Source organism: Octopus bimaculoides, chromosome 1 (assembly GCF_001194135.2).
Source record: "Octopus bimaculoides isolate UCB-OBI-ISO-001 chromosome 1, ASM119413v2, whole genome shotgun sequence".
Taxonomy (NCBI): Eukaryota; Metazoa; Mollusca; class Cephalopoda; order Octopoda; family Octopodidae; genus Octopus; species Octopus bimaculoides.
In genome coordinates, this window is record NC_068981.1 from 78,783,716 (window position 1) to 78,806,626 (window position 22,911).

The following is a 22,911-nucleotide window of genomic DNA, read 5'->3' on the forward strand; positions in this document are numbered from 1 at the left end:
TATATATATATATATATATGTGTGTGTGTGTGTCTGCTGTGAAGCCCACTGTGTATATATATATATATATATATATATAAATATGTGTGTGTGTGTCTAACACAAATTACAAGTACTCTGAAAACAAATGATTTTCTAAATATGCACACAGGGACCATACAATATATACACACCTTATCTATGCACTCTGACAAGTGGTTGGAAATGTCAAATTTTACGCTTTAAAAACATTAAGAATTATCTGCTGCAACAGATGCAGAATATTTTAAATCATCTTACATAGATACCAGTATAACCTGGTGGTTATGAATAGTGGAGACATAACAATTGTAGTTAGTTTGCTTTGTAACCATGTAATTCAGCTACATAGCACCTTGGGCAAATATCTTCTACTGTAGCCTTGGGTTGACTCATGTCTTCTGCATAAAATGTGACAATGGCAGCCTTCTGTATATATCAGGGATGGGTAAACTTTTTAGTGTGGCAGGCAAAAATTTCCTAAGAAAAAAGGTCTTCGGGTAGATCACAAGTTCTAACTCTTGTATATGTCTACGTATAATTCAATATATGTTAATAAAGATAAGATTAGCACATTAAATTAACGTGTAACATCTTCATTAATGCTGCCACTGAATTTAGGACGCTTATATTACTTATGAGGTATTCTATATTTTTCAGCTAGAGTGTAGTTGAGTCTCAAGGGGATGGTACAAACTTAGCAATATGTGTTTTATAGTGAAAACAAAATTTCCGTTCAAATGGCAATTATCAGAGGATTTTTGTTCGAGTCTGACCATCTTAAGTCATCGCAGAAACGTGCCCTATGTTACAAATAGGCATACAAATATTGTACAAATTTTATGATTGAAAAATTTGCTATATTTTGTACATATGAGTATGTCAGCGTGTGGGCACAATAAGATGGGCTAGCTGGCACAATTGCACCTGCAGACGGAGGGTTCCCCATACCTGGTATATATATGTGGGTGTATCCATGTCTGAGTTTATGTTTATTGTTGTTGAGTTGTCCCTTTGTCAAATACATAACTTAGCAACTCAGTTATTATATATCAATAAAATAAGTACCAGAGCTCAAACGGATTGACAAAAAATTCTTTGAAAGCATGACCACAGCCCAAAGGCTAAAACTAGTTGAAGAATAAAATGATATTGCAGCATGATTTGGTGAGTAAAATTTCAAGTTTTGAATGAATTTTCAATATTATAATTTATATGGAAATGATAAAAATTTCAAATTTCTAACAGGAATGAAGTGAGTAAACCCTTATAACAATCCTCACCATGACATGTTACCATTATACAGTAGTAAATCTTCTCTCTACAATACCACACTGAACAATTAACCACTACTGTCTCTTTAATAGTAACATCTAATCCAACCCCACTCCACCTACAAGTAACTGACAGACTGTCCATTTCTGCAGAAATTCCTCACCAGCATCCACCAGCAGCCAGCTGAATGTTGCTGGGTATCTATCTCATTATCTGATCAATGAAAATAAAATAATATAGAATTCTACTGTGCCATTATTCTATAAATCCTGAAACAAGTCCCTATATGCATTTTTGCCCAAAGGATTGCATTGCATGTAGTGAGAGACTAAACAGCAGCTAAGTAAATCATCGCTCTTGAACAAATAAATACACTCTACTCCAAGTATTGAGTACTTTTCCTGTTTGGATATCCTACATTCATGCATGTGTGTTTGATTAATGTATTTTACTTCCTCATCATTTCATCTTAGTATTTAAGAATTTGAATAGTAATCTTCAACAAACCTTTACATATGTTATGTAGATATATGTGAGTGTGTGTGTGTGTGTGTAATTATGTATGTATACAGATATATAATGTGTTGGCATTGGGATGTAGTTAATCAAATTGCCCAATTCCATGACTTAATAGTGCCTATTTTCTCAACGCTGAATTCAAGGTGTAAATAAATGTACCACAGTACCTAATGTAAAGTATTTGATTAACTTAACTGTACAGACATATTTAACCTATTTCACATCAGAGTAATTTCTGTAGGAGAGGGTGTGCAATCAATTGGATCAAAGCCAGTAAATCATAAATTTTATTACCTGGTAGGCAAAGGGCTAAATTAAAAGAATTAGTTAAGTAGAGCATTTGGTTTATCATTTCTATCATTTCATGTAATGAAGGATTGATGAATTAGAGGGTTTTTTTTTTTTTCATTGTATTTTTTTAATAGAACAGCTTTTCAGCAGGGAGTAAATTTAGAGCACGAAACAGTTAATTGAAAAGCAAAAAATGGCTTGGAAAACTAAAAATGGATCATTACAGAATGGAAAATAAATGCAAAAACTGTCAATTTAAACATTTATTATTTAGTATCAAATTTTTCATTGCATCAACTGCAATCTAGTCACAGGCAGGACTCTACTGCAACTGAAGTGAAGTTGGCTAACATGTATGTGTGTCTTCCATGATGTAATTGTTTTAGTCTCAATATACAGTCTCAGAATCAAATCACTTGTCAGGCAAGAACATATCTAAAATAAAAATAAACCATCCTTTTCTAAAGCAGAGAAACAAAAAATATCAATCTTACCTGCTTTTGATTCACTTTTCTTTACACTGTCCAGCAACTTCATTCGCTTCATCCCTTTTTTTTTGGTAGTACAAGGAGTTGATGTTCTGCTTGCTAACACAGTCAATGGCACTTTTGAGCTAGCATTTGTTTCACAGTTCTTACTTGTTGCCTTTGGCACTTTTTTAACAGTCTTAGGTTCAATCTTTTTTTTTGGTTTTGTTGGTTTTGAGACAAGTGAATATAATAGATCGTCATCACTGTCACATTCTGTACACTCATCACTCACACCATTTTCTCTTTTTACATGTACACTAGTCCTGCTCTTGCTATCAGGAGAAACCCTCTTAGAATTAGGTGTCTTTTTAGACTTGATAGCATTTTTTAATATCTTACAGGCAGATGTGTTTCTAAGCGATATTTTGCCATGTTTCCGTTCATATTTGCGCACCAACACTTGACAAGACTTCAAGTTACTGACTGGCTCCCATGTGTCTCCTTTGTGGCCAAAGCCTTTCCATCGAATGAGATATTCTAAATGATATTTGCCACTAATCCTCCGTGTTCTACGGCCAATAATTTGCTTCACCTGAAATTATATACAATTTCATTAACAATATATCAAAACAATTACAGTCAAACAGTTGAAATTAAGGGGGGAAGAAAAAAAACAAGAAAAAACTTTTTAGACAGAAAAATCAAAATAACAAGTGTGAAAATGAATACACAAAGATTAGTGAAAACATGTAGCCTTAAAAGATAGCAGATCTGACACTGGGCTTCGTATAGTTGTCTCCATATAGAGAAAGATAAAGACATTTGTTTACAACTGTCACAATGCAGTAACAGCAACATCATTATCAATATCATCACCAGGCCAGTTACAGCATCATATGAATCATGTATGTGAGTGTGTACATATGTATACATGCTCATGCACACACATTTATTCTTTTTCTACTTGTTCCAGTCATTGGATTGCAGCAAAGCAGGGGCACTGCCTCAAAGGGTTTTTGCCAAATGAATTTGGTACTAAATCCTTTATACTCTTTCTGAACTGCTAAGTTACAGGACTGTAAAAAGAGCAACACTGGTTGTCAAGTGGTGAGGGGGTGGGGCAGACAAGCACAAACCCACACACAATGGGCTTACACAGTTTCTGTCCAGTAAATTCATTCACAAAGTATGAGCTAGCCCAGGGCTTTAGAAGCCAAGGTGCTGCACAAGTAATCAAGCTTCTTCAACACGTACCCTTATGTGCATCTTTCTAATATAAAATGATTGCTTAACCTGCTTGACATAGCAACCAAAACTCACTCTGCCATCTGAAATAAAGGACACATCGGACAGTGCCATCACTGACACATTGATAAACATCCAACATTCCTAGTCAGCTACCACCACCTATCTTCACCCCACCTCTCTCTTCAACCACTCATTAACATCCATTCCTCTCCATAATCACTATTACCCTCCTCACACTACCTCTCTCTATGTTGGAACATTCTTTCTGCCATTATTCTCTCACTTCCGGTACTTCCACTTATATCATTCTGTCTCATGCACTGTCTCTCATCCTCCATTGAAATCTCTCAGCCGTTTTTTACTCAATCTCCTTACCAGCAATTATCACATAGCTGTTTATCACTCTTCCTCTTCACCCCACTCTTTAGAGCTCCTTTCACTCTGGTTTTCTTTCTCTCCCTCTCTCACATACATCCTTCTCACTCTTGAGCCCTTTTGTCACACTCTTCTCTCAATCAGAATCAAATACAACTCTTTTTTTGGTGAACAAATGGAAAAAATGTAGAACCAAGAGGGATATTTAATCTCTCTAGTATTGATGCCATGATAAAATCCATGCATTCAGTATGCTTCATAAAGTGGTTGGCAACATGAAGGGCATCCTGCCATAGAAAAAGTGCTAAATACTCTGAATAAGAGCAAACTGTCTCTGATGACCTATGTAAACCAGCATAGAAAAATAGACATAAACTGATGACAACAATGATGACGATATACATAAATATTGCTAGCACATCAAGGGACCAGAAAGAGACTCTCAGTCACAGTCACTGACTGTACACTACCTTATTATTTCACTATCTGTGTACAATGCTCCTTACTTCCCTATCCCCACCTCTCTCTCTCTCTCTCTCTCTCTCTCTCTCTCTCTCTCTCTCTCTCTCTCTCTCTCTCTCTCTCTCTCTCTCTCTCTCTCTCTCCATTTTAGTATTTCTATCACTCACAATGTGATTGCATCAGGACAGGAAAGTATAGAAATTCTACATAAGAAATACAATTTTTGTGTCCTGAGTGTGAACCATCACAACAGATGAATACTAGAAAAGAGGTAACTGCCCCTTCATGACTGCACTGATCTATTGGTGTACTATTTCTAGCATTGAATAGCTGAACATTCAGAGCTTTATAGACAGATTTATCATTTTGGAACTAACTGTATTTCTATAAGATATGTGCTCTGATCAATAAATATTCAGACTATTGCCATAGTAACACAGCTACAACATGTAGAGTGAAGCTGCTAGGCACAAATTTACTTTGAACTCTGTTGTACATACACACTAAGTTTTAACATTCTAGCTCACTTCTGCTGTTTACAGCACTACTTGGAAGTAACATGTGTAGGGGTGTTCATCACACTGACCATGACAGAGAAAGCTGAGCAGAGAATCTGTATCAAATTTTGCCAAAAGCTTGGTGATACCTGCTCAGAGGCCTACACAAAGTTTTCACAAAGTTTTTATCGTTATCAACACAATCAAGGAGATCATGTGCAACTGAAACCTAAGTGTCTTTTTGGTCAGCTGAAAGCAGTTTCGTCACAAACTTGGCAGACACGTGCCTCATGCCCAAATCCTCAGTGATAATGGACTGAGCTGAACCGTAACTAATCTGCACATCCTCTGATAACTCACAGATACTGATTCAACAATTTCCCATCACAGCTGTACGCACATCTGCAATGATTTTCTCTGTTCTACTGGTTCCATGTCTCCCAGAATGTTCATCACTATCAATATTTTTTTTCGGCCAACTTGGAAACATCTGAACCACTCGCACACTTGTATGTGGCTCATACACTCCTTCCCATACACTTTCTGCAACTTTGCACAGGCTTCTCAGCGGGTATCGCAATGACAACTTTCTCTGTCATGGTCAATGTGTGTGACAATCACATGTTAGACATATTACTTTGAAGTACAGCTGTAAACAGCAGAAGAGAGCTAGAATGTTAAAACTTAGTGCACATACACAGCAGAGGTCAAGGTCAATCTGTGCCAAGTAGCTTCACTCTGCGTGTTTTAGGTTCATTACTATGGCAACAGTTCAGATACTTATTGATCAGACCTTGTATGTTGACAGGTATAAAAATAACTCGATGTCAAAGCTCAAACTGGTTTCTAGGAACCTTTGCACCATAAAATATATTCCATCGTGCAGAACTACCTCATTTTTCTCTGTGCCACTTCTAATAGTCAATATGTGATACTGGTCTCTCTATTCTTGTTACCCTTTTAAAGCCACACTGGATCCTTAAATAGAAAGCTTAGACTTTCCCTGAGCTTGCTTACTGTTTTCAAGCAGAGTGTGAATCAATGCTCCACAACCAATAAATAATGAACTGATAAGTATCTGTTGTCACTAACTTCTCACTTTCAGTTACGTATAATGCATGCAAAACAAATGATACAACAGTTAAAAGATCCTTCAGAAAAGAGTGGTGGTAAGTATAGAAGATCCAGGACAAAAATTTTCTCCAGTTTTCCACCATGGCCATCCAGTTCAACAAATGATTGTCTATACAAGTCTGTATAATGCTTGTAATGCTGTAGTTTTTCTCAGGTTCATGTCTTCCATTGACACTTCTGTTCATGGAAAAGGCAACGGCTTAGAATATCATGATTCTCAAGCTCTTCTTTCAAGAAGTTATACTGTTTTTGACCTTAGGATTCTAAAATATGGACAGGGACTGCAACAGATTCATTACTAACCCTTTTATTGTCGAGTGTAAGTCTGCACCAGATTCCTCAAAGGGATTTCTTGTACTCACTAAAAATTTTCAAAATATAAAAATATCACAGACAGTTTCCATTTCTGCCAGCTCATCAATTTCTATTGATATTGATCTAGTGACATTATATTATTTCTATCAGGACCCAGCATAATAATTAGTATAAGGCTTTCTACATTTGGCAATTAATTCTGAAATTTTGTAAGTTACAATTAATCCTTTCTCTAATTGACTACTTTTTTTCCCAATGAAGTCCTTTACTGCAGATTGATTTTTAAATTTATTTACAAAAGAACCCAACTTCTTTTTTTTTTTTTAATCTTTATGTGATTTTTTTTTTAAATGATCACTCATTCATTCTTGATGTTTTCATTTCCCATGTTTGAGAAAGTTTCCCCTTACCATAATGAACATATTAATAACTGCTCATTATCAATGGATGGGAGAACTTCATATTACAAATATCAATGTGTATTGATATCTTTTTTTCACTTGTTTTGTCATTATGCTATACCTCAATATTCCTGTTTACATTTAACAAAAAAAAGGGGGGGGGGGCTTTTTTCTAAATGAAGCATTTGTGCTTCAACAAAATCAGAAATAACATTCACTTGAACGCAATTTGAAATAAATAGAGGAAAGTTTCTTTTAATACTGATTTATCCCTTTGGCATTTAAATTTTTCTATGAAATTACTATCTTTTTATTCACATTATTTTAAATGAATAATACATTATGTTGCAGCTTTGAGATTTTGATGATGTGAGTGTTTATCTTTATAATGACATTGTAGCATAGGTGTGAGAGGCCAGATTCTGCTAGTCTGAGCATAAAACAAGAAGAATATTTGGGTTAAATATAATTGATTATATATGTTATAATTAAATTAATTGTGAAGCAGACTTAAAGAATCAGCATGCAAGAAAAGTGAGAGTTTGAAGGGTCATAATACTTTCACTTTAAAGCACATGTTCTTTAATACAAACAGACATTTTATAATACAGGATATCTCCCACAAATATAATTTAGAGAAAATAACCCAAGTTTTGTAATGGTGTTGCTGTTAATAACTGAAACCAGTACCTATACAGGCACCACTTAATTTCAGGTTGAATCATCACTCAGCATTCACTTTTCTACGCTTGCATAGGTTGAATAGAATTTGTTGAGGTAACATTCCTCACAGCCAGACATGTTTTAAACAGATGATTGGAGAAGGACACTACTTGCATGATGGTGACATCTATTCACAACTATCACATGAAGTCAAGGCAAGGAGACAATAATGCATACATGCATATATACAACAGGTTTCTTTTTGTTTCCATCTACCAAGTCCACTCGCAAGGCTTTAGTTAACCTGGGGCTATAGTAGAAGACAATTGCCCAAGATGCCATACAGTGGGACCGAGTCCAGAACATTTTTTTTTATAAACTGAAATTCAATGACATTATTATGATTGATATCATTCGTTATCAATAAAAAAAATTCAAAGAGATGATTTAAAAAAAAAAAAGGAATTTACATTTTTTTAGGTTATAATAAAGTCTTCAATAATGAATGCATTAATGAATAGAAGTATTCAATCGATAAAAAAGAACTTTCACTTCCTACATGTCACTTCTTAAGGTCAGCTAGTTTATGATATTAATTTTACAATGAGGTTTATATTAACAATTTTATAATAAAGAGCTACCATTCAATCTTCTTGAGAAAGATTATCTACTTTTAACCTGCTGCAGACTTAAATAATTCATTACTCACAAATATATTTTATGGTGGCATTAATTTTCCTGAGATTAAAACCAGTATAAAACAAAAGTTGCTGGTCAATAAAATTTTAGTCTTTAATAATATTTAATTAGGTCTTCAACTGAAAATTAGATACATAAGAAACTTCATTATAGCAACCTTTGAAAATAGTATGTCACAAACTGTGGTTAGCATCACTTAGTTTGATGGGGTGGCTGTGGAAGATTTTTGTTTATTATTTCTTATGTTGCATGTGGCCAGCTGGTTTATCATCAGGGATATATTTTTGGTGTAATTAAGAATTGTTTTTGTGTTATTAAGATGAGAGAGTGTGGGTGTGACTATTAAATTTTTTTTTTTTTGTACTTCTTGTTTATTTTCATGGCTGTCATTTTAGATGTCAACAAGAACAACATAAATTTGAAACAAATCTCATATAATTGCAAAACACTCATTAAAAAAACCCATAAAAACTAATTCAACAACACAATTCTTAATTGCTCTAAAACATATACACCCCATAATAAACAAGCAGGTCACAGTACAAGAAAAAATATTCATTCTGGATGTCCTTCTTTATGCCAATCAATTTACAGAATGTATTAGATGCCACCAAGTAACTTGCAAGACAAGAACATTCAACTGTGCAAAGTTGCAGTATTAAAGGAAATGGTTTTGTGTCAGTTGTCATGAGGCTAAAATATGAGAGAGAGACAGGAAAATGAGCCTTGCTACACCGGAGATACATGGCTCCCCTAGCTGGAAGGATAGAAAGGATGATGAAATGAGGGAATATCATCAAGATACAAGAAGATTACAATTTTTTTTCTTATTTTGAACAGAATCCAAGTTCTTCTATGCAACAAGTTATGCAAGTGCAGATGCTTAAATATACAAGGATCCTAACAAAAATCTGCAAGCAAAATGACAGTAAGAAACTACTAAAAAAAATTATTGCAGAAAGTGCTTCTCCAGATCAAACAGAATTTTAAAGTAGCTTTTTGAAATTTTTTTTTAATGAAAATATGTTGTTTTTTTCTTTTGTTTGAAAATGTTCTATCAACTTTAAAATATGTTTTGTTTATTTCTTTACTATGCTTGATCAGAACTTGGACCATTTTGACATAGCAAACACTTCAGATTTGATCTTGTTCCTCACTTCCAAGCACAACCCTTATGTATACAACACCATCTTCCTATACAGTGAATGGTCCAAATACACACAATCCCATCGAATCTACTGGTACTTCAAGCCATATTTCTAAAGTGCTTAAGCCAATATTCCCAATCAGCTTAAAAACCAAAGCTAGTTACACATATAATTTCTTGAAGAGAAAATATGTTGTTTTTTTTTGTAGAAACTATGCATAAGTTCCCCTACATTGATCTAAGTACATTTATAATAAGTTTATGAGGTTCTTAACAAGTACTCAGTAATTTGGCTTTTAGAATATTTATATTTGCTGTAGCATCAATATTTTAATATCTTATGTCGAAACAAACTGTAACACTTTTGATTTCTGATTCTAATTACAACCTTCAAAAATGTAATATAAATAAACCTAGTAATTTGAAATAAAACAAGAAAATACACCAGCATTTGTTGTTTCACCTTATCATAAAAATATATGAACACTGGGTGTTTATTTTATTTCTATCTTTATTTATTTATTACCAGCACAATATATCTCAAGGTCTGTTATCAAAGGTATCGGTTATCATTATCATAATCATTTTAGCCTCCACTTTTCTATGCTTGCATGGGTTGGACAGAGTTTATTAAAGCAGATTTTCTACAGCCAGATACCCTTCCTGTCACCAACCCTTACTTGTTTCCAAGCAGGATGGATAATATTTTTCCATGGCCAGACAAGTTTCTGCAGAATACTGAAAATGAATGACATTATTTACAACAACCATGCAATGTTAAGTCAAGGATGGATGGGCAGACAGGCACAGACACACGGACACACATACAACAAGTTTCTTTCAGTTTCTAGCAACCAAACCCACTCACAAGGCTTTGGTTGACCCAAGGCTATAGTAGAAGACACTTGCCCAAGGTGCTACACAATAGGACTGAACTTGAAACCATGTAGTTGAGAAGCAAACTTCTCAACCACACAAACCCATCTGCACCTTATACATGGTTTTAAAATAATAGGATGAAGTTCAAAGGAAGTTTAGTTACTTTTTCTAGCAGGTTGAGTGACAATGTAAAGGCTTCTTCATTTGCACAAGACAACATTTAAAACAGTAATATGTAAATAAGTTATTGCTCAGAACGTAACGTCATACACATTCTATAACAAATAAAAAAAAAAAAGATATATATATATATATATATATATATATATATATATATATATATCTATATATACACATGTTAATATGCAGTTGTAAGACTTCTTAATGATTAGTGTGGATTTAATTTTTATTCAAGTTCACTAATGGCCAATTATCCAGAACAGCAATGTGTCTACAAATGTTTAAAATGTTGGTTTTATTTATATACCTATGTTGTTAATGCATCAATATGTAGAACTTACAAAATATAGGTGCTTGACAAAAACCAACACTTTTAGAAACAGAGAAAGTTTCTAGCACCATCTTCAACAGATTCCACATTTTAGCTCACTGTTGAGCATAGCCTTGGGATCCAAGTGTAATCCATATGGATCACATGCTCTACCTAGCACACAACTCCAATTCCATCAGAACAGCCATATCATTAGACATATTTGCAAGCTCAGGACTTCCTAGTTGGAGATGTAGTCTCAGCAACAAATGTGTGTTTTAGATCATAGCTGGCAAAGCTGGGAGCTCATTAGTTTTTTCATATGCTGACAATACAGTGTAGGTCTCTGTAGAATACAAGAGACAGGTAGTACTACAGCTCAGTAAACATAGGATTTTGTCAATAGTTTAATAGTATATTGTTTCTATATTGATCACTGAGCTTCCCCCAAAAGCAACCTCAACCAACTCTATGTGGCAATACATCCCCATATCTAGGCTGTTCTCATCAGAAATCACACAACCCAAATATATCAACTTTCTCACAACACTTAGCAGCTGATTTGCAATCATGGCTAGAGGTTCAATCATATTTAAGCACTCCAGATTTAAGTTAGTACAAGACTTCAATCCTTTTCACATTTACTACTAAGTCAAAATCTGATACTGTACATTCAAAATGGTGTGTCATTGGATATCTTCTAGGGAATGAGTCATCAGGGGATGAATCATCAGTGGAAAGAATTTCACAAAATACACATACAGAAGCACTTCTTGGTAGATCTTAATCTAGATATGTTCAACAAGCCACCATCCACTTGTGCAGATATATACTCCCCCTGTTAGATTACTTGCCATTTTTTTGAAGAACAATATTCAGAAATAGTGCAAAGAGTGTTGATGCAAGTACACAGCCTTGCTTTTGGAGTGTACACAGCCTTGTTTTTGGAGCAAGTACACAGCACTGACTTACTGCATGGGCAACTGAAAAGAGGGTCTGAAATCTCCACAAATATGTCCAAGCAGCCATATCTTTAAAAGGATGTCATCAGTGTAGCAGGTGACCTGATTGTGATGCATAGGAGAAGTCAAAGACTGATTGCAAACAATGGTAAAAGGGCTATAAAAAAAAAGGTGTAAAATATTGCAAAATGAAACTGAATAGAATAACTGAAAGGAAAAGTAGAAAGAAAAACAGTTAAGATTCACTACACTAGGAGTACAAAAGTATTTTGCAATACTTGCAGTGAGGGCTATGCCAGTATCTTTGGTCTACAACCTCGAAGAAAGAGCATACATTGAGTTCCCTCAATGTATGTATGTGTAAGAGAGTATTGTAGTTTGCTTGAAACATTGTGTATTGTTTGTAAAGAATAAAAAGTTTTGAATGGTACAACAATGCACTATAATACAAAAAAAAAATGGACTATATATTTGTTGTAATTTAGTTATCTATAGTCTAATGATATTTCGGAATACAATTCCTTCTTCAGATCTTTAAAAGAAATCTGCTAACAGGTCGTACTTGATTATGAGTGACAGCCAAAAAAGAAGAGACGAGTGATATAGAGAGTTGTAACATAGATAATTTTTGCAACTAATAATTAATACTGAAAACTCTCTATGAGTTCAAAACTTTGATAATTAATAGATATAATCAACAGAAACTGGACCCAAGTATTGCATTGGTTTGATTTGACCAAGAGAAAAGTTCCTGTGCCCACAGCCATTCTGTAACCAGTGAGATCAATGTGGTACATGTTCTTAAATGGTTACAAGCATTTATGTGTAAATGGTTACAAATCACTGCCCCCACTCTCTTTGGGACGGTAAGAGTATGATAGTCTGATAACTACCACTGAGAGAGAGGGGGGGGAGGGAGAGAGAGAGAGAGAGAGAGAGAGAGAGAGAGAGAGAGAGAGAGAGAGAGAGAGAGATCAAAACACTTAGCAAGGGCAGGGGCTAGAAGTATGATGCAATGTTTGGAGGTAATGGAACACTTTCAGAGCCAGTGGCCATCTTAGTTTATAGCAAATGAGGATACTTCATACTTAGGGTGTATGTGAATATGATAGTAAATCTGATGGAATAGACGTGGGAACAGGTTTGAAAGAGATTTACAGTGTACAGCGTGGATCTGGATACAAAGCCAACAATAAATGTGAGTGTATGGGTGGGTTGGGGGTTCCCTCCATGAGGAGTACTGCCTACAGACCCAACATAGTTAAGAAATGGAGATGGAAGATTGTGCAAAATTCATAGAGTTCTTTTGGCAAGAGACCTAAAAGATCAACTGCAATTTGGGAGGAAAGAAAACTCTTCTGAATTGCATAGTGAGAAAAACAGCATTTTCATGTTGTGGGTGATGGTCTTGCAGGAGTTGCTGTGTAGGATAAAAGACATCCAGTTTGTGAGATTTTCTCCTACCAATGTATCTCCATATTCTTTGCCTGAACAGCTGATAAGCAGCTATGAAAAAGCCCCTTGGGAATTTCAGTGTGCTGGATTTTTATTGCATGTGATGTGACAAAACATGCCTCGCAGGATGACTTTAGTCACTAGTTTAACTACATCTCATGGGTCAGAAATTAAACAAATGTATAATCAGGGACATTAGCATATAACTGGCAAATTTCTGACCAGCCAGCTGACTTCTGGTGCAACAGGGCAATATCTGGATGTGGTGTGAGTAACTGAGATAATGAGACACTCATCAGAAGATCTGTTAAGTGTAGAGGCAGTGTTGGTTTACAAGAGACTGGATTTTGAGGTATTAATTAGAATGTATGTAAGAGATAAAACTAACTGGTGTCTTCAATACTGCAATATACTATGCCTTAACTCTTTGAATGTGTTGGTCTACCAGGTTGTAAGTAGAACCAATACAATGGTGTATTCCACTGTTGAAGGCAGTAGTAATACTGAAAGTGACAGGTGCTTTGTTGGCTTCTAGTGCTGAATTCAATCCTAATCATAGGAAATGATACCTCCAGAAGGTTGGCATCCTATTGAAGATGACATTCGTCTACCATCCCCTAAATACCACTGAATCCAGATACAAGCAGTACATAAAGGGCCACAAAGATTAATTAAAAGGAAATATTCTGTATATTTCTCACGAAAAAATTGCCCTTGTACCTAATGATGTAAGATAACAAAATAGCTAATAACTGTATACTAAGACTCTCATTATCAACACCAGGAGGATGAAAGGTTAAACTGACTGACTGCAAGACAAGGTGTATATTTTGGGGGATTAGTCAGCAATTGAAAATTCATTTTTCTTCACTTACATTAATTGCTATGCACATGAGAAAAGCTCAAACATCAAAGCCTCAAATATTATTCCCACTGCTATTAGTTTGCACTAAAAATATTCTCTCTCTGCCAATCTAAGAAATGAGCAACAATTGCAATGATAAACTAATTATATAAATACATGTATATAAAGGAAGGTTGTATATATTTTTTATTTTTCTTCAGTGTTTCTATATTTTAAACAAGGAATAAATGAGAATTGGAGATTTCCACCATTATAATTAAAGTTGATTTTCATTCAGTGGTTTCTTGTGAATTTAGACTACAACCTACCATTAAGCTATAACTATCACTTTTTTCAGTTCTAATATTTCAATTTAGCACCCCAAATTTGAATATCTGCTTTAAATGATATAACAATATTATTAACTTTTGGGGTTGAAGGAATATCTAAGAATGGATATTTTGATTTACATTTTCTTCTCTTACCAATTGCTTTCATGCAGTTTCAAATTTGAAACCAATAAAACTATGATGTTTTTTTTTTTTCATAAATCAGTTAAAGTGAAATAAATTAAAATCAGTAAAACATTGAATTTTAATCAAAATATTAGATGTACTATGCCATTAGATTTATTTTTCTCACATGAAAGCTTTTCCTACTGCTAAACAATTAAATGAGTGAGACACCTGTTGCCATTCAAGAAAAGCTAAATGAGAGTGGGCCAGCACTAACCACTCTGTTATGAGGCCAAACACTGAAAATGATTATATCCAAAAAAAATAAGAAAATTTTTGAAAGTGATGTTAGAAAAATGTTGGTGTTAAAACAAGCAAAAAAAAAAAAATGAAATCAAATAAATCACTTAAGTATGTAAAATAGTACCTAATCAACTATATATTTTTGAAAAGGTCAGCATAGGTGCAGGCAAGGCTGTGTGGTAAGAAGCTTCCTTCCCAACCACATGGTTTTGGGTTCAATCCTACTGTGTGGTACCTTGGGCAAGTGTCTTCTACTATAGCCTATACATAGGCTTAAAAAAATAAAATAAGTCCTAGGGTTGGTTTGTTCGACTAAAACCTTTCAAGATGGTGCTGTGGCATGGACACATGCAAATGATTGAAACAAGTAAAAGATAAAGAATAGTTGCATATATGAAGAAAAAAGTATGATAATAGTTATTTATTTGTAATGGAAGGAAAAAGTAACAACACACAGAATATTAGTTTGATCTTTTGTGATGAAAACAAAAATCTTTAAAATATTATTGTTAGTGTACAAACAATACTTTTAAATAAAACATCATTCATGGGGCCTTAACTTAATTCACAAAAAGATTTGCAAATATCTGAGATGGTGGTTGTATAGCAGGTGCTAAGTCAGCTCTGATCAAGTAGATCTTAGCACTTAAGAAGTCTAGTAAATGACAAGATGTGACTTATAGATCTATTGCTCCAGATATATCATGCTTCTGCTTAGATAAAGGCCATTATGCAAACAATGACATGTGGTGATGAATCACATGGGGTGTAGTATATCAGTTTGGAGATGAATTACCTCCAATATCCATACTATTTCTGGATGCTTGTAGATTTAGGTGGTGGTCACAGAGGAACTAGCCATGGTGAACTTAGAATGTGACAGTTGCTGTTATCATGTATATGGTTTGCATACATCCCCAACACAATGTATGCAGGACTAATGAGACTATTGATGTTGCAGCTATTTCTCAATCTGCTTTTTATTTTATTTCCTTTATTTCTTTTGCTAGAGATGTACTATAGCTATATTCTTTTATCCTTTTACTTGTTTCAGTCATTAGACTGTGGCCATGCTGGGCCACCGCCTTGAAGAATTTTAGTTGAATAAATCCATCCCAGTATATATATATATATATATATATATATATGGGAGAATATACAAATAATAACAACAGACGAGGACAGGTGGTGTAAATAACAAAAGGATATATTAGTATGACGCTCGGGAATACGGAAAGTCTTTGACGTTTCGAGCTACGCTCTTCAACAGAAAGAATACGGAGACAAGGAGAAAAACACGGAGAAAAAAAATGGAGAAAAATAAATTGATATATATATATATATACACACACACCACAGGCTTCTTTTAGTTTCCGTCTACCAAATCCACTCACAAGGCTATAGTAGAAGACACTTGCCCAAGGTGCCACATAATGAGATTGAACCCGGAACCATGTAGTTGGGAGACAAGCTTCTTACCACACAGCCACTCCTGTACCTCTGTTTATTTATTTAGGGTTTTCTTTTTTTACAGAGAGGTGCATGTAATGACATGAGAGTACGGGGTTCAGAATTTGTTGTGAAAATAAGCTGTACCCCCATCATGTGTATTTTTACATAAGGTTTGTAAGTGGGAGTCGGTTGACCATACTTGGCAGTGGTGCTGTCTTACATTTGGGCCTTAGGTCAGCCCTGATTGAGTAAACTTATGACCTAAAACATTCCAAACAACTTCTAGGGGTTCCACGCCATCAGACATCTAATGCTGCAATACTCAATGTGTCTTTTCTTTTTTACAGGTAATTTCGAGGGAGATTTGGCTGTTATTTCTAGATGGTTGAACAGCTGTTCAAAAACTCTTTTATTAATTCTAGCCTGAATCTCTGTTGTGATTTGGAGAGTAGAATATATGTGTTAGGGATATCAAGATTAAAGCATTGTAAGAAAATGGTCGAAGTGTGTAAAGTAAACAGACACATCTGTCCATGTGATGTTATTTCATTTCTGCTTTTATAGAGTTTTAAGAATTGCAAATATTATCTTAATTTTCAGATTCTGCAGATTAGTCATTATGAGTAATTATCAGATAGATGTTGATAACTTCTCTGATTTCTTCAAGGCCTACATGTTTAGGTGCATGTTTGAGATTCTGTAAGGGCTTTCAGCTTTTGGGTTTTAGCATTTCTGCACTGCCATTTTGTGACTGGTGCAAGAAAGGAGTCAATCACAGTCTAGGTAGAAAGTATAAACTCTGCATTTAGTTTTCCTGCCTACTTTTAGTTTCACTGAGGCTTATTTTTTAAAATATGTTTCATAAGAGTGTTGGCTTGCTATTGAAGTGCTCATGTTTTATTTGAAGCTGTTATTGAGGCATGAGGTGCAGTACAGAAGTTGTTGAATATGGTGCTGTTAATTAACTTGTGAAGTGTTTTTTACTGCTTATTTTGTAGTAACATGAATGTTTGTCAGCTTCCTTTTAGGTTACATTTGATGTTGCCTTGTGGGAAGTGCAGAGGCTAAGCTGCTCAGTGTGCTAGAAATGAGCGAAATCTATTACCATATTAAAAATCGATGGATATACCAGGTAGTAGAAGTCCTGATATAACATACAAGAAGACTAAATGACTACAGCTGAAATACTAATAAAAATTCAAACACAGAAACAGTCAAAGAAAACATATAACCCAATGCTACACATCAACAAAATCTAAAAACTAATGTCTCCTCACAAATTTAAAATATCTGATAGAGCAACTCTAAGTGTGAATATAAATAGTTTGTGGAATGTAAAAAGAAAAATGTGTGAGATTGTGCAATGACTAACTCTGCTGTGAGTGCATTTTTGTGTGCAAGGGAAATAAAACAAAATGAAATTTAATATTATGAGCAATTATATAACCTCTCACAAACACACACATACATGCATGTGTGCACACATTCTTATAATAATCCAAGTAGCAGGTCATATAGATTTAATCAACTAAATTCACTGCAACAAGTTTGTAGACTTGTGCTGAAGCAGAACATCATTGATATAATAAAGACTAACTATACATATAATATAACTTAAATATCAGGTCACCAGACAATACTCTTAACAGTGTTTATGTTTTTCTCTCTACATTCTGAGTTCAAACCCCATCACTATTTACCTTTCAACCCTCCAGGTTTGTTGATTCATTTGATTATTCATTTCCCCATCAAAGTTATACTGCATTGTACCCAGTCAAAAGAAATCATTTCCATATCATACTTTTGTAGTTCCAGCTCAGCTACATGTACCTTTGCCATTCACTCATCAGCCCTCTCTCTGCTCGTGTATTAGCATGGAACAGCCTAAACAAATTGTGCATCACACCAAGATATTTTGCAGTAGTTTGGTTTATTCCAGTTGTTTCCCTTAACCAGATTATCTGGACCATTTGTTCTTTTCTGAGGTCAATGAAATAAATAACAAAGAAAAAAGCTTGAAAGGCATGAAGCATAGACCAAGGGTTAAAACCAGTAAAAAGAATATCAGAGTTAAACTGTTTTTCTTTGATACTGTCCAATGATCCAGCAGTTATACTTTCACAAATTTTTCCTTTTTTGTGTGTGTGCTGTTAATGTATACATGTTTGTATTTACACTATATTAACAAATCAAAAGCTTAGTGATTCACATCCTGTTACTAGTATTATGTTGTTTACAAGACAGAGACTTAACTATCAAATGGCCTAGTCACATAGCTGTAAATAGGAAACTGTTCACTTGTAATGAATGTAGTATTCAACTTCTGTGAATATAACCAATGAGGGATGGGTTCTGCCAAGCTGGCTTAACTGGCCAAACTGCATGAAGATAAAGATCTTAGCGCTACTATGACCCATACATGTAGGTATACTTACATTAATTTAAGTTTATCTACATGTGTGGGCATGCCTATAACTAGTGTTACAAGGACATACATATGCATATAACATGCATACCTTTACTAATACATGGTTGGGAAAAAGTTTAAGGAGTATTACAAGATTGATCACATGAAGAGAGAGAGAGAGAGAGAGAGAGAGAGAGAGAGAGAGAGAGAGCGAGCCTTAAGCCTTTAGCATTTATACCAGCCATATCCGGCCAAAATATTCTATTTATTGTATGTTCAAATTGGCCAGATCCAGCCTCACACATCTACCTTACAATCTCATTCTAAAAGCAAACAATCACATCATTGTAATCTCAAAGCTATGATACAATGCATGATTAATTCAAAGCAGTATGAATAAATATTACATTTGACAAATAGTCTGAATGCTAAAGTGTTAAACTAATCAAATATGTTTGTTGAGTATTATAACACCAACAAGAGACAGATGAGAAAAATTTTGTCTCTGGTGTAACCACACTGAGTTGATGGGGATCTTAGTCTTGCAAGTTACAAGGTAACACCAATAATGATGGTGCCATAGAAAAGGCACCTAGAACTTTTTGTTATGTAGCTGGTATTACAAAGAGCATCCAGTTATAGAAAGAATGCCAAAGAAGACACTGGAACATGACAGTATTCCAGGCGCCGGCAGCAACGATGACGAGAGAATATACAATGTTAATTTATGAGAAAGGCTGCACACATGTAAGATGTAAATACAACAAAGTTTTGTATGCAAGAGAAGCAGCCACAATATGAATGAATGAGGAAAGTCTGTATGAAAAAGTATCTCATAACACTGGAAACAGACTAAAGGAGACATAGAAGGTGAGGAGAACAGATTTAAGGACACTTAAGAAATGAGAGAACTCTATGAATGAAATGAGAGAACTGGAGATAGTGTTTCAGAGTTATTTGACTCATGCCAATGTAGTAAAAAAGATATCAAAAGGAAAATAATAATAGATAATCCTCAGGCAATAAACTAGCAGAGTCTTGTGGTCCCCTGAGGTCTCACCAAGATTGACACTACCGTTCTCTCATTCAGGGTCAAGTAAAGTACCAGTGTATGAGGGGGGGATTGGCAAAGTACTGGAGGAAATCATATTGGTCATTAGAAGCAAATCATATCCTACCATCTTAAATAGAGGCTACACTGGACAATGTATAGAGGATGGTTACAGCTGGAATACCTTTGGTCTTACATCTGATCAATCAGAGCACACCTGAGACTAAAACAATAACATAAATATAAAGCCATGAGGAAATGAAATGGTAGAACCCAAAGAAATTAGTGATGAACTGTAAATTATAGGCAAAATAATTGTACATAAAATATTTTAGTATTTATATAGCAGTAATTGTTTAACAATTGTTAGGTCATGTATGTGGTCTGATCAATAAGTATCTGGACTATTGCCATAATAACGAAGCTAAAGCATGCAGAGTAAAGCCGTTTGGCCCAGATTGACCTTGAACTCTGCTGTGCATGCGCACTAACTTTTTTAAAGTTGTAGCTCACTTCTGCTGTTTACAGTAGTACTTGGAAGGAAGGTGTGTAGTGCGTAATTGTCACATTGACCATGACAAAGCTGAGCAGAGAATCTGCATCAAATTTTGCCAAAAGCTTGGTGATAACTGCTCAGAGGCCAATGCAAAGTTTTCAAAAAGTTTTCATCGTTCTCGGCACAATCAAGGAGATTTTGCGCAACTGAAACCCCGAGTGTCCTTTTGGTCAGCTGAAAGCAGCTTTGGCACAAACTTGGCAGACACACGTCTCATACCCAAATCTTCAGTGATAATAGACTAAACCATAACTAATCTGCACATCTTCTGATAACTCATGGATGGTGATTCAACAATTTCCACTCACAGCTGTACACTCATCTGCAATGTTTTTCTCAGTTCTACTGGTTGCAGGTCTCCCAGAATGTTAATCACTATCAATATTTTTTCAGCCATCTTGGAAACATCTGAGCCACTCGTACACTTGTGTGTGGCTCATACACTCATCTCCATACACTTTCTGCAACTTTGCGTAGGCCTCTGAGCAGGTACTGCCATAACGACTTTCTCTGTCATGGTCAATGTGACAATTAACATTCTACACACCTTCTTTCCAAGCACTGCTGTAAACAGAAGTGAGCTAGAACATTAAAACTTATTGCACATGCACAGCAGAGTTCAAGGTCAATCTGTGCCAAGTGGCTTCACTCTGTGTTCTTAAGCTTTGTTACTATGGCAACAGTCTGAATACTTATTGATCAGACCTCGTATTTAAAATATATAAAGGTTCCTGTTGGCATGGTTTTCAACATGACATGGACAATGAATAAAGGCAAGGAAAAGAAGATCAACGAATTTGGTAGACGGAAACTGAAACAAGCTCTTCATCATCATCATCATTTAATGTCTGCTTTCCATGCTAGCATGGGTTAGACAGTTTGACTGATACTGGCAAGCTGGAGAGCTGCACCAGGACACAGCCTGACTTTGGCTTGGTTTCTACGACTGGATGCCCTTATTAATGCCAACCACTTTGAGAGGGTAGTGGGTGCATTTTACATGTCACTGACATGGATGTTTTTACGTATCACCAGCCACAACTACAGTTTCAATTGGCTTGATTAGTCTTCACAAGCACAGCAAATCACTGAAGGTCAAAATCACTTGTCATCTGTGACAAGTGATTCTGTGAGACCTCACATTCAAAGATCATGCTTCACCACCTTGTCCCATGTTTTCCTGGGCTCCCTCCAGAGAGATCAGCACTTCTTTATGCAACTGTCCTCATCCATATGCATTACATGACCATACCAACATAGTAGTCTCTCTTGCACACCACATCTGATGCCTCTAATGCCCAACTTTTCTCTCAAGATGCTTACACTCTGTTGTACATGCACACTGCTAAATTAACTCTAAAAGTCTGTTGATTCCAGCCCTTGCTTCCACTCCTGAAAGTTTTTTCTTTAATTCTGGTATTACGTCAACTATAAAAACAAGGTCATCAGCATAGAAGAGCCCTCAAGGGCAGCCCAACTTAAACTCCTCTGTTATTGCCTGGAGGACTATGACGAACAAGAGGAAGTTAAGGATTAATCCTTGGTGAACTCCTACTCGTACACTGAATTCATCACTATATTCATTGCCAACCCTCACCTTACTGACAGCATCCCTGTACATGGCTTGTACAGCTCTCACCAGGGACTCCTCTATCCCTAGTTTTCACAATGACCATTAGATAACAGAGTAGGGAACCTTGTCAAAGGTTTTCTCCATGTCAACAAAAGCCAAGTAGAGGTACTTCTCCTGCACTAGGTACTTCTGATGCAGCTGTCTTACCAGGAATATAGCATCAGTGGTGTATATATATCTATGTATGTGAGAAAAGGAATCAAAGGTGAAGACAGAACAATTGACAGAGCAAATAAAATAGAGAAAGTGAAAGATGATCAAACATAGGGGATCCTTTCATAAGAAATAATCTACTGTTTGAAGGAATACATTGTTTGTAGATCAGGACACTGTATTGCAATAACTGTTTCACCAGTACACTTCTAAACCATTCTATGAGATTAGGAGAGATTATACAATCTTGGTAAATTCAATTACTATTGGTAGTAGCAAATCTGGAGACTTTACATTCCTCAAGGTAAATATTTTATAACTAAATCTCTTTCTTACTTGCACACCAATAGATTTGTTATGGCCATTTACTCTCTCTTTTACTTGTTTCAGTCATTTGACTGTGGCCATGCTGGAGCACTGCCTTTAGTCAAGCGCATCGACCCCAGGACTTATTCTTTGTAAGCCTAGTACTTATTCTATTGGTCTCTTTTGCCGAACCACTAAGTTACGGGGATGTAAATACACCAGCATCGGTTGTCAAGCGATGCTGGGGGAACAAACATAGACACAAACATATACACACGCATACGTTGGGCTTCTTTTCAGTTTCCGTCTACCAAATCCACTCACAAGGCTTTGGTCGGCCCGAGGCTATAGTAGAAGACACTTGCCCAAGGTGCCACACAGTGTGACTGAACCCGGAACCATGTGGTTCGTAAGCAAGCTACTTACCACACAGTCACTCCTACGCCTACAT

General features: G+C 35.5%; 1 protein-coding gene across 6 annotated transcripts in view; it reads right to left on the minus strand.

Moving 5' to 3' along the window:
* Positions 1-22,911, minus strand: part of LOC106883562 (chromodomain Y-like protein 2) — a 188,995-nt gene that overhangs the window by 29,037 nt on the left and 137,047 nt on the right. For all 6 annotated transcript variants that reach the window (XM_052967610.1, XM_052967606.1, XM_052967614.1 and 3 more), the window contains one exon: positions 2,598-3,165. In XM_052967610.1, coding sequence (XP_052823570.1) covers positions 2,598-3,165 — 568 coding nt within the window. The remainder of the gene's footprint in view (positions 1-2,597; positions 3,166-22,911) is intronic.